General features: G+C 35.5%; 1 protein-coding gene across 1 annotated transcript in view; it reads left to right on the forward strand.

The window, feature by feature from the left end:
• Positions 1-13260, forward strand: part of LRP1B (LDL receptor related protein 1B) — a 1706338-nt gene that overhangs the window by 1494491 nt on the left and 198587 nt on the right. Inside the window, exon 60 of the mRNA XM_070423500.1 lies at positions 134-333. Coding sequence (XP_070279601.1) covers positions 134-333 — 200 coding nt within the window. The remainder of the gene's footprint in view (positions 1-133; positions 334-13260) is intronic.

The following is a 13260-nucleotide window of genomic DNA, read 5'->3' on the forward strand; positions in this document are numbered from 1 at the left end:
CATGTGCTTCTTAGAAGCTACAGTTCAGAGAAATTAATTAATTGGGGATAGTTGAGCACAGACATGAAATATTGTATGAGGTTTTACTCCTTAAGTGTCTGTAAACAAAATGGCTATTGACTTTCTTTCCTAGGTATTTGTATTGGATTGACTGCTGTGAGTATCCGCACATTGGCCGTGTTGGAATGGATGGAACCAATCAGAGTGTTGTCATAGACACCAGGATTTCTAGACCTATGGCACTAACTATAGATTATGTCAACCATAGACTCTACTGGGCAGATGAAAATCACATTGAATTTAGCAACATGGATGGATCTCATAGACATAAAGGTTGGTACAATAGCACAAATGATTCAGTATTTTGCCACTTCATAAAATATTTTAGAAAAAAATATGTATATATATATTCATTACATATACTTTCATCAAATATATTTCACAATTTGTGTTAATTATCATACTCATTTATGATAATATTGCTAAATAAGAAATCAGATATATTTATTGAAAACTTCTATAATCATGAATAAAAATAATTTTGACACTCTAGGTTTTCTCTAATTGTACTTTTCTAAGTAGTTTTTATATATAAATGAACAAAATATAAGTTAACATAAGCATGTATTCTAATTGAATTTAAACAAGAATATTTGCTTGTAAACATAAGGCTTTTATTACAATCTAATAGGGTTGAGTTTTCTTAAAACACTAAGTAAAAGTACAGTTCTTTAAAGAAACTTAAGCAATATTATTTAAAAGTGATCAGTTATATTAAAACATGATTAATTGATTGTTATCTAATAAACAATGGCAACAAAAATTAATGTGGAAACAACTTTCAAATGGGAATAACATTAAGAAATGTTCATAATTTAAATATGAATGAATATAATTTGGCAGATACTTTTTTTCTATATTTTGTAATGCGGTTAGATTAAAAGCTCTAAGTATAAAACAATTGAAGGAAGAGCGTATAAGGGAGTTAACACTAGAATTAGAGATCAGAGAAAACATAGCTGAGGATGGGAGAACTTGGAGGGGCAATAGAGAATGACAGAATAAAGAAGAAAGGGGTAGAGGTGAAGATGAAATGGATATGACAGAAACCACAGACAATTCAAAAGAACACTCAAAATATGTAGGTGGCTTTTTAAGGATTAGATTTTTTTCTAAGTAAAGAAATCAGTTTTTATTAATCTTTAATGACCTATTGTCACCTTTTCATCTTCAAATATCTCCTGAAGTACAGCTTTCACAGGGAGGCCCCACAGAAAGCCTGCACATTGGTGTGGTTTAGCTTAGCAGATTGTTTTCTTCTCTGCAGTAACCTTAGAACAAAAGTCCAGGAGCAGGAAAGGTGAGGAAGAGAGGTGAGGCCTGGAAATGTATGGTGTCCTGAGAAGGATGGGAACACTAAATAAATAATTAAAATCAATTAATTAATTAGCTCATTAATAAAACTTAATAAGTCACACCATTTCATAATTTTTCCCGAGTCCCTTTCAGCTAATATTTCAACAGCTATATCCTTCTAACTAAACATGCTGACAGCTTTTAGAGGTTCTTTTTTAAGGGTAAGAAGCTTGAGGTATGACAAGTGTAGTTGAATGAGTCACACATTTGGGTGCTGGCGTTTCAATTATAGATACAAAGAAACTCATCAGGATGAAATTGGAGTGCAGAACGATTTAAAGATCACTTTAGGATTTTAATTACAGCCAAAGCAATGTTGACAACTCCAAATCACACTTAGTGTGTTCAGCAGTTATATATCCTGCAAAGACAGTAATGTAATGTTCTGCAACATACCTAGATGATATTATTGAAAGTTTTATTGTGGCAATCAGTATTTTTCTTAGATAACCATGAACCTGTCTATTTTTAGCCTCTATATACAGTACTAGGTGTTGTGAATGTATTGCTTTGTGCCAAAATTTTACTGTACAATTAAATGTAAAGAATTTCTTGGCAGATATCAGAGCAGCAAGTGTTTGCCTGTTTTCATTTAAACCTTAGTGTTGGAGTAACAAAAACTGTAGTTAAAAATGTTGTCTACTAGAAACTATTGATTGCATCTCCTACTCATTATTTAAAAATTATGTCAGATATGTAGGTGACTACTGCTTTGACATCTTAATACAAAATTAAATGCATGTACATGAAGTGTTCCTTAATTATGGAATTGATGGTGACTTTGGGTAGAGGGACATATATAGCAAGAGAACATGGTACTAAATCTATTAAAGAGTGAAATATTTAGCTGACAGATATGCAGGTATGATGTTAACATTTTAAAATTTGATTTTGACAATAATTTGAGGCTTAAGGATTGGGGGTGGGAAAGAAAAGTAAAAGAGTTGCTGCCTTTAGAAATATTTTCTCCTAAAGGTTTTCAGAAGAAGACTAATGAAAAATTCATTAAGTGTCTTATCAGGCATCTGCCAGCATCTGAATGAAAGCCAATAATTACTTGGTAGTTACTAATGTGCTACTAATTGTAGGCAGCCTAAATTATGTCAACTTCACATCCAATGGGGAAAAAAGCCATTTATTTTCCATATTTATAGAGACAAATAGGATTTTTCTGCTTCTTGCATTTGCCCCATAAAGACATAGAGAATGCTGCTGTTTTCTAGATGTGATTTGGAGGTGGAAAATAAGATATGTTAAAATAACTTGTCTATTAGTTTGGTCACTGACTTTCTTCTAACTAAAATAGTATTATTGTTCTTATTTATTGTATATATTAAAACTGGAGCCATAGCTAATCAAAAGAATGGAATATGTCAATCCTGAAATAAGTAATTTGAGAATACAAAGGATGTATAAAGAATTTCAGAATTATGATCTTTTTTTATAAGTCAAATTTTAATAAGGGAGAAAAATTAAAGTATGTATTGCACTTCACAGAAAGCTTTCTCCCCAAATATGTTCTGATTTAAACCATGCATTAATTGCATAAATGAAGCATTCTTTTATTACTAGAGGCCCAGCACATGAAATTGTACATGGGTAGGGTCCCTAGACATAGCCTGTGATTGGGGCCATCTTCTGCCCATTCGCCAGTCCCTAGTCCTGCCCCACCACTGACACCCACCCCAGTTTCCATGGTTCCCCATTGGCCATTCAGCGATTGGAGCCTTTGGGCTGTGGGGAGGGACAGAAAGGTGGTCAATGCACCTCATAGCAACTGGTCGATTGGTCGTTCCGGCCGTTATGCCGTTATGGTCACTGGCCTTTTATTATACAGCATGATTTGTCTTGTCTAAGAACGTCTAAAGGTTCTGAATTCTGTTCCCTAAAATATAGGTCAGGTTACTTTCGAGGTACATGGGACTTGCAATTTGCTTGAGAATTTCCATCATCTTTTCTTGCTACCCCCATTTTCCTACCAAGTCCAAACACAACATTGCAAAATAAAAATAAAATAAAATAAAACAAAACATTAGTTAATTTGGTAGTATAGGAATGTGAAGGTCCAATCTTAGTCAGATAAATCTCTCCTCAGTGCCTGTGTATATTATTCTATTGGCCTTTCACTCAAATAATTCTGTAATACTATAAAATATAATTATAATAATTTAATATCATAGCATATTATGCATGGTGCTGCATAACTGAATCCATTTATTTTAAATCAAGATTTCATTGGTTTATTTTTAAAATTTCTCTGGTTTCTTCTCTTTAGATCTACCTATTCATTCACTCATTCACTTATTCACTTATTCATTCAACAAACATTTACTGATTTTTTTCCCCCCCTGTGCTATAAGTTATGCTAGGCCCTGGAGTTATCAGATGAATAGGTCCCTGTCTTTAAAACACTTCAGTTTAATTGGAAAAACTGATTTGCAGGTAAAGATGTGAATCCGATTGGGGTTAGAGGTATATGAAACATTGTAAAAAAAATGCAGGTTGCAGTAGGTGAGCCTTTGGGGAACTGGGTTTCTTTGAGAAGTCAGAGACATAATACAAGCTCTCCATATGGGGAAACGTAGGAAGGATTCTTCTCACAGAGGGAATAGCCTGTGCAAAGATGTAATTGCTTCTTGAAATAGCATGGGGTTTACACCATTTGGCTATGACTGGAAGTCTTATTAGAGGGAGATAATGACAGTAGATGAATAAGGGCAAACTGGGCCAGGTTGTGACAGTGCTTGTATGCTAAGTAATTTGGAATTTATCCTTTAGGTCATAGGGAGCCATTGATGGTGTTTAGTTGGTAAAGTGCTATTATTAGATTTGACAACAGCATGGAAAATGAAAGACCCTGGAAGGCCAACCAATTTAGAGGCTGCTAAAATATTTTAGGAGAAAATACTTGAAGTGATTACAGCTGAGGGAATGCGGATGAAGTTTTATGTTCAATAGGTATTTAGCAGAATAAATAAGAGAGATCTGTAAACTTGAAATAGAGAATCATTAGTGGTTGAGTTGCAAATGTCAAGTGAAATATTTACATTATTATCTACTTAGGGGAAAAACTCTTTTTTGATTACATTAATTTCATATATATTTTTACTTTTTTTAAAGAACAAAAAATACAAATACTAAGCATAGCTAAGAGATTATTTTTAAAAGCTCTGTTTTGATGAGCGATGCATTGATTTTAACAAAAGGGTCAGCACAAAAGGAATTCTAAGGATGTTTAAACACTTCCTCTTGTCTCTCTTCCTAAAGAGCAATCAGAACACCTGATAGTTTACCTTAGAAAGATGGCACAGGAGTGGATCTGTCCTCTTCCACTTTCTCTTGAGCTATAAAATATGTCCAATGAGACGTGGAAATTTCACAGTGTTCTTCAGATTTAAATGTTTAGTTTAAAAATTGTTATATGTTTTTACAAAAAACAGAATGATTCTAAACACAATGAGTCTAAGTAATAATATTCTTCTTGTGGATCTATGTATTTGGAATTGGTTTCTTACCACTCCCAAACCACAACCCTGCTCATAGAATTTTAGGCTTCGAATTTGGATAAGAACTAATAAACCTTTGCTGGAGTACAGATTTTTAAGTAAAAGGAAATTTTCATATTGGAGAAAGCAGTCCCTTAGGATCTTAAAGAAAGCTTGGGGAACCTGAGGATAAGGTGGGTTGGGGTGGGATCTGTTGCTAAATAGCTATTTCACCCTGAAAATGATATGTAACTTCCCTAGCTCCTATTGTCTCATCTATAGAAATAAGAGTGTTGGAAAAGGAGACATCAAAGGAGAATTCTAGAATGAAAATTCTAAGTTAGACGGATCACCAACTCTCAGAAATTTTGCCAAATCCAAAAGTGTTCTGGTTTATCTTCAGTTTAAGCCGGAGAAAGGTTGAGGATACAGTATGTGATAATCAAATGCTTGTTCACTCAGCCTTGATGAGAAGCTCAAATTGCCAACCAAATACTCATTTCTCTGAGTAGTATTGCGAGAATTATTCACATCTTTTACTGTTGAACCCTTGTGAACTGATCATATCAATGAGAGGAGAAAACCTATCTTCTTGAGTATTACATTATATTAGGTGCTCCACTAGTACACATACTATTTCTTTCTCTCTCTCTCTCTCTCTCTCTCTCTCTCTCTCTCTCTCTCGGCTTTCAATGGAAATTTCCTTAGTCTGCTACTGAGGATCCAAGAACTGAAACCATCCTCTTATAAACTAATACTTTTATTAGAAGCCTACTGTGTTCAAGAAACCTTGTTTGATGCAATACATGCTATTTTAGTCATTCCGTCGGGGAATACTGTACTATAATTACCATTAAAACCATTTTGCAACAAGGAAATAGGTTTAAAGAGATGAAGTAATTTCTCCAAAGTCAAATAGCTGATAATCAGGAGAATCAGAATTTGTACCAACAAAGACCTAAGTGGTTTCAAAGCCTGCTTTCTTTCCATTCTCCATACAGGCCCCTTGCTTTTAAACAGATAATGAAAATTTGTTGCCCACTTGTTATAGTTTCTATCAACAGTTACAGCATAAATGCAAAATTGTACCCAAAAGGTTTATCCATACCTGAATATCATCAAATTAATTTTAGTAGTAGACCATAAATAAATTACAAAACATACAGAAACAAACAAAAACGTAAGCCACCATAACATAATTATTATGTAAGAAAGCACTTATCTCATCAAATAAAAATATTTTTGATGTTTGTTTGAGGGAGTGAAGAAAGCAATAATGATGCTTAAAAACAGACACCCAGCTTCAGTGGGACAGTTGGATGTTACAGTTTGCTATTCCAAATTAACTACATCTCCTGCCCATGCAAACCTTTGAAAGCTTATTTAGAGATTTATGTCACAGAATTTCTGAAATTTGGACACAGTAAAGATTTTTTTGTGATTGATTTTATGCATTTCAAAAAATATTGCTTTCTCTAAATGAAATGTCTATAAAATAGGTTAGAAATATATCTTGAGAGAAATGTCAGTAATAACTCTACACATCTACCTTAACTTAGAGATTCTATTTTCCATTTAATGAAAAGAAAATTAAATAGCAGAAAATTCTATTTAGGCCACAATTTCATTCTGTTTGCTTGTATCAAAGTACATAAATTCAGATTTAGCTTTCTCCACTTTCTGTTACTTTTGCCATTGAACTTGAGATATCTTTTAGATGTAGTTAGTTTCTTGAAAAATAACTGAAAATACTGTGTAAATAGCAATAAAAGAGTGAGCTAAGAAAAAGGTATCTTTGATCTTGAGCTTTAAAATCTGTTTTAGTAATTTTTTTTTCGGAATACTCTGTATCACTGAATGACTTAACCTTGTGTTAAATCAGTTAGTCATGTACATATTTTATCCAGCCTACTGGAAAAATATACTAATAACTGCTAATTTCTTTGAAGAGTAATGGTTGCACGTGATTCTAAATTATAGTTTATCACTGAATCGTCTTTTATTTTATGGGCAAATTGTTTAAAATTCCATGCAGTTATGTTAACTATGGCTCTTTAATTGTTTCTATACCCTTAGACCTGCAGATCCTCATATTTAAGTGTCAGTATTGAAGTATGTGTGTGTTGTGAGGGGGAAGTTCTGTGTTTGGATTTAAAAATCCAAATCATAAGCCATGCAGTTATTGTCTACATTATGTTGGAAAAGGAATCCAGACTCAGCATGTTACTGATGAAATGGCATAAGCCATATTTAAAGGGTTTTGTTCTGAGTGGGGGAAAAACACTTACTTAAAAAGACAAAGGGAGTGTTTTGTACCCATATCTTCTGAAATCAATGGTTGTTGCAGTTGGCTGTTTAGAACATTTAAGTATCTACTGAAGCCCACCAAAAAAGAAAAAAATGTGGAGGAGATCTAATAAATGCCACCCTCTAATTTTACAATATTATAGAGCGTTTCTTTCTTGGTTAGATGTTACATTTTACTACTTTCCAAAAAAATATTCTAGCATTCATAGTCCATTACCAACAGTAGACTTCACAGGCTATTTTATGCCAACAGTGTTGATGTGCTGCTGTTTACAATACAGTAAAAGTTAATGGAAGGGAGCAAAATACAATTCAGTTTCTATAGAAATGTCCCTGAACCAGTAAAATAAATTTAAATTAACTGCTATTTCTAAAAAGTCTTGGAATTTCAGTGTCAATCATGTCTTTAATTGTGTCCCTTGAATAAGACATGCTACATTAAACTGTGCACATGTTTAAATAGATTATTCTGAAAATGCCATATATGTTCCATATACTATTTTTAAATAGTGAAATTTTAAGTGTTACCCTAGAATGAGTTTTCAGCCACTTTCAACAACCTTATCTATTCAAAATATGATGCCGTAGGGCAGTGATGGCGAACCTTTTGAGCTCGGCGTGCCAGCATTTTGAAAAACTCTAACTTAACTCTGGTGCCGTGTCACATATAGAAATTTTTTGATATTTGCAACCATAGTAAAACAAAGACTTATATTTTTGATATTTATTTTATATATTTAAATGCCATTTAACAAAGAAAAATCAACTAAAAAAAATGAGTTTGGGTGTCACCTCTGACACGGGTGTCATAAGTTCGCCATCACTGCACGGTGTAAAGCATTGGTAGATTTGGTTTGGTCCAGTTTACTCTCTAACTTAGCCTTTGAAACACTACTCTTCCACATTTTATCCATAGATTAGGACTTCTCATTAATCAGTGATTTTCTAATATATCTCTAAGGGGTGGGTTGAGGTTGGAGCTGGGGCAGAAGAGGACTATTCTGCGTAGTCCCACACTTACCCTTCCTTATTCCTGGTGTTACCTACAACACATTTGAAAATGTTTATAATCTGTTTCAATCTCCTTGTTTTTATTCTAGAAGCATATTTATAATTGTAGAAATGTGAGAAAACCAGATACTAAATCCATGTAAATGGATCTGTTCTTCTATATCTTCTGAATATTCTTCTATATATCCTTCTGTATATCTTCCCCAAAGGCAAAGTACTTTTCCAAGGCTGCAGCTTTCATTAAACTGCCTCACAAACACTTCTCTAATGCACATGTATGTGGAATATCATAACATATTCAGTATTGAGTGTCATCTCTGCAAACACATTTCCAAGTGTCTGGGAATCACTAGCAGAAAGGCCCAGAAAGTTTTAAAGCAACAGAAATATGCCTTTACCAAATACATGTTGCTTTCTTTACTTCAGAGACTGGAGAGCAGTGTCATTGAGAGAGGCTGTTTATAGGAACAGTCTATTTTTCAAAATAAATGTACTATAATTTGCATTGTCTGCTTTATAAATCCTCACATTCATTAACAGGAATATTCTTTAGGTGTTAAATATTCAAATAGCCTATTTGAATTTTATTATGAATAATTTAAAACTATATATGTGAGGGAAGCTAGAGGACTGAATTGTATTAAACCAATATCCCTAATCTATACAGAGAGAACACATTATTTGATGTGACAAGGCTGACAAAAGGAGGCAAGAAATTAGAAAAGGATGCCTTCAGCCTATTAATAATGGCTTTAATATAAAGAAGAGTCCTAAATAATTTATAAATTTTGTCTTCATATGTTAAATTCATTTTTAAAAGTTATTTTAAACACATTTAAATGTCCCAACATGAATTACTGCATGAGGGAGGGACACATGACTATTGTTTGGACACTTTATCATTATGAGTATTCAAAATGCAGCTTCATTTAATAGACTCCCAGGTAGAATCAGCTCAGATCTGCTCTGCATTATAACTTATGCTGCATGGAAGAACTTTATTTTTCCTCCCCTTCAAAGTCTCATTGGTGGATGAACTTTATGAAAGATTATGAAATATTTACTGGAAAATATACATTTTGAACATTTCATAATAGTACTTGGAAATCTTGACTATCCTTACTATTCTTGCCATTTCTTGATGCTTTTATTCATCCTGAAAAAGAATTTTGGACCCTGTGACCTGAAATTTTATTTGTAGCACCGTCACCATTAAGTGGGGGAGGGTGGTATTAAAGAGTAGGCAGGAGAAATGTTCTTGGAGGCATATGTTTAAATGGAACATTTTGTAGCCTGTTATAGATGGTTCAGAGGAAATAATTATTTAAAATAAAATATTCTGCAAATAACACTAGAGGGGATGCATAATTACTGGCAAAGAAATAATTCTGTTGGCCCTACATTTACATAAAGCACGCTGATTTATGATGGAGTATATGCAGCTGAAGCTACAGGCTCAGCAGTCATTCTCTGGAAATTAGTTCACTGTGGCCACTTTCCCACCTGCCCACTCTGCTTTGTTACTCTTCATAAAATAGAAACCATTATTCACCCACCCCCTGACCACTGACATGAAACTTCCGCTTTCCTTGCCATGTTAAACCACTTCTTTCATCATCTAATTTTATCATCATTTCCCAGCCTGCACTGTTTTTGTAGTCTTTGTTTAATCTCACCTCATTTTATCAATGCTAATTGGTTTTCTTTGTTTCCTTTCTGTTTTCATGCTCTGCTCTTTTAATTCACATTCTAGCATCTCTACAAATCTTGCTTTATATTATCCTTCTAGAACAGCGGTTCTCAACCTGTGGGTCGCGACCCCTTTGGGGGTCAAACGACCCTTTCACAGGTGTCACCTAAGACCATCGGAAAGCACATATATACTTACATATTGTTTTTGTGATGAATCACTATGCTTTAATTATGTTCAATTTGTAACAATGAAATTGGGGGTCACCACAACATGAGGAACTGTATTAAAGGGTGGCGTCATTAAGACGATTGAGAACCACTGTTCTAGAAAGATATTTGAGAAAATTGTTAATATCAAGGTCTCTCAAAACAGAGGATTCATGAGCATCCTGACCCTTTTCCCTGAAGCCAGGTATTTTAGTAAAGCTATATAGTTTGCGCCATATCGCCTAGGAAATGGGTATCATTGATGGTTTTTGACCAGAGAAGAAATATGTAAGATGAAAAAAAAATTGGAAATCTTAACTGGAGGGAGTTCTAGCTATCCCATATTTGCCTCCCTTTCTATGCTCAGTATGCTAGAAGGCTGAAAAAGTGGACTATATCACCAGGCTCTTTCACCTTCTGGCCTCAAGCTGGATTTAATCTATGGAAAACATTAGCAGGAGATGAGATGGTGGATGAAGGAACAAGTCAGAATATTTATTCATCCACTTTCCTCCATGTACAACCACAGGGGGTTAGCACTGGCTGAGTTCCTCCAACAAATGGTGTCTGCTCTTGGTGGGCGGCTCTTTCACCAGCTTCTGGTAACAGACCTGGGATAAAACAAGTCACCTAGTCAGGCCCAAACCTCTGTAAATAATGAAGAGAAAAATAATATGACCAATAGTTGTACCTAAGACTCTCTTGTTCAGTTAAATTATATTAAATTACCATTTGATAATGTATTATCTGTTTAATATAGGATCTTTGACCAATACAAAAGAGATTGAAAGAGATTAAAAACTAACGAGAAAAGTTAAAATAATCTATATCATAAAAGGCCTGTGGTCGTAACACTGGGCAGGGACTTGTGGCTTGTGTGGTGAGGCATGGCTCCTGCATGGCTGGCGGGGCTGGCGGGGCTGGTGGGGCTGGTGGGGCGGAGGCGGGGCCCATGGCTCAAGCAGTGGAGGCAGGGCCTGTGGCTCGCTCAGGGGAGGTCTGGGGTCCTACGGCTTGCGCAGGGTGGGTCTGGGGTCCTGCCAGCACAGCGGGTCTGGGTCTCACCCGATATCACGTGCTGGGCCTCTAGTTTTGTAATATTTCGGGTGTGAGGGAATATATGCTTTTACTCAGGGTAATGACACCAACAAAAAAAATAAAAAGGAAGAGTCTTAAAATATATTTTTTAAAAATATGATAAGATTTAATGTTTTATTTTATACTACTGTCCTGGTGCACGGAATTTGTGCACGGGGGTAGGGGTGTCCCTCAGCCAGGCCTGCACCCTCTCCAATCTGGGACCCCTCAAAGGATGTCCTACTGCTGGTTTACAGGGATCGGGCCTAAACCGGCAGGTGGACATCCCTCTCACAATCCGGGACTGCTGGCTCCTAATCACTCACCTGCCTGCCTGCCTGCCTGATTGCCCCTAACCACTCTGCCTGCTGGCCTGCTCGCCCCCAACTTCCCCCCGTGCAAGTGTGCTTGCCCCCAACTGCCCCCCCCCTGCTGGCCTGCTTGCCCCCAGCTGCCCCCCTGCTGGCCTGCTCACTCCAAATTGCTCCCCCCAATGTCCTGATCACTTCCAACTGATCCCTACTGATGGTCTGCTTACCCCCAATGGCCCCGACCCCATCAGCCTGATCACCCACAACTGCTGTCCCATCCTGGCCTGATTACCCACAACTGCCCTCCCTCTTGGCCTCTAACCACCTCTGCCTCAGCCCCGCTACCATGGCTTTGTCCTGAAGAATGTCCGGAAGGTCTCCTGGAAGGTCTCCCAGTCTAATTAGCATATTATCCTTTTATTAGTATAGATGCTTATTAATTTTAAAGTTTTAGGAGATTAAATGTTCAATCTTAGTAGGTTGTACAGTGAGGACAGATTGACCTTAAGGATCATTGGATCATCCAAGTATTTCTTTCTAATAAAATACATAAATTCTTTATAATTAAAAAACAATTAGTACTGGGCTATTGGTCTATTTTTTAAATCCTCAACCAATGATATGTTTATTGATTTTTTTAGAGTGACAGGAAGGGAGGGAGGGAGAGAGAGAGAGAGAGAGAGAGAGAGAGATAAGAGTGACACATCAATGTGAGAGAGAAACCTCCATCTATTGCCTCCCTTTTGCTTTCCAACCATGATCGGAGCTGCAACCCAGGTATGTGTCCTGACTGGGAATCAAACCCGCAACCTTGTGGTATACCAGACAACACTCCAACCAACTGAGTCACTTGGTGCATTTTGTTCTTAAGTATCTAAACTAAATTAGTTTTAAATATAAAATTGAAATATTTTATTTGGAAATATACTTCTTTAGCATGATAAATGCTATCAAAAAGGAAAAGAAAAGAGCACTGTAATAAAGTATCTCTAGCTGTGAAACAACAGTTAAGCCGAATGCAGATTCTGCATTTCTCCCTTTTCTATTAGTCATAATTACTAGGAACCTTAGCAGAATAGCATCTGACTTGTCTAAGAGGGAAAATCCACACAAAGGGAGCTTTCTTTGATTTCTATTTTGTCAAATATTGACTCCTTTATTCTGATAAAGATAGCCAATGGCAGCCTAGTGCTTGGGTGGAATGTTGGAAACAGGACAGTAAATGATGCTGTTATACAGAATAGAAGCCTAACTACAGAAAGTAGCTTTAAAATAGGCTTTAAATATATAATAACTACCTCTTAAACTGCAGCCCACATAATAGTTCTGTCACTTCTGTGTGTGTGTATTATTTTTGTCTGTGTGTCTACTGAATACCTGTAAATGATACGTTTCCTAATTTTTTCACATCTCTTTTTTTTTATGAAGCAAAGACAATCTTATGTACAATAAGTGGGCATATTGTTTTTCTTTTAAAAGGGATAGCCATTGTCATTTTGAGAGAACATCAACTACTTTGTTTATAAACTCATTATCTCATTATCAGTAAGTTAGTTAAATGTTCTTCTCATGGCATAACACTTCCCATATATACTTTGTTAGTTCTAATAACTGCCAAATTACATTGCAATACATCTTTCTTGTTGCTCTCTTACTTATATATGTGTATATATGTAATATTTATACATATATGTATTATATATGTATGTATTATATGTATAGTGTTACATATACACAGATACATAACACAGGCA

This window comes from Myotis yumanensis, unplaced genomic scaffold, assembly GCF_028538775.1.
Source record: "Myotis yumanensis isolate MYYU_CA2020_CCGP unplaced genomic scaffold, mMyoYum1.0.hap1 SCAF_8, whole genome shotgun sequence".
In the NCBI taxonomy this organism is placed as follows: domain Eukaryota; kingdom Metazoa; phylum Chordata; class Mammalia; order Chiroptera; family Vespertilionidae; genus Myotis; species Myotis yumanensis.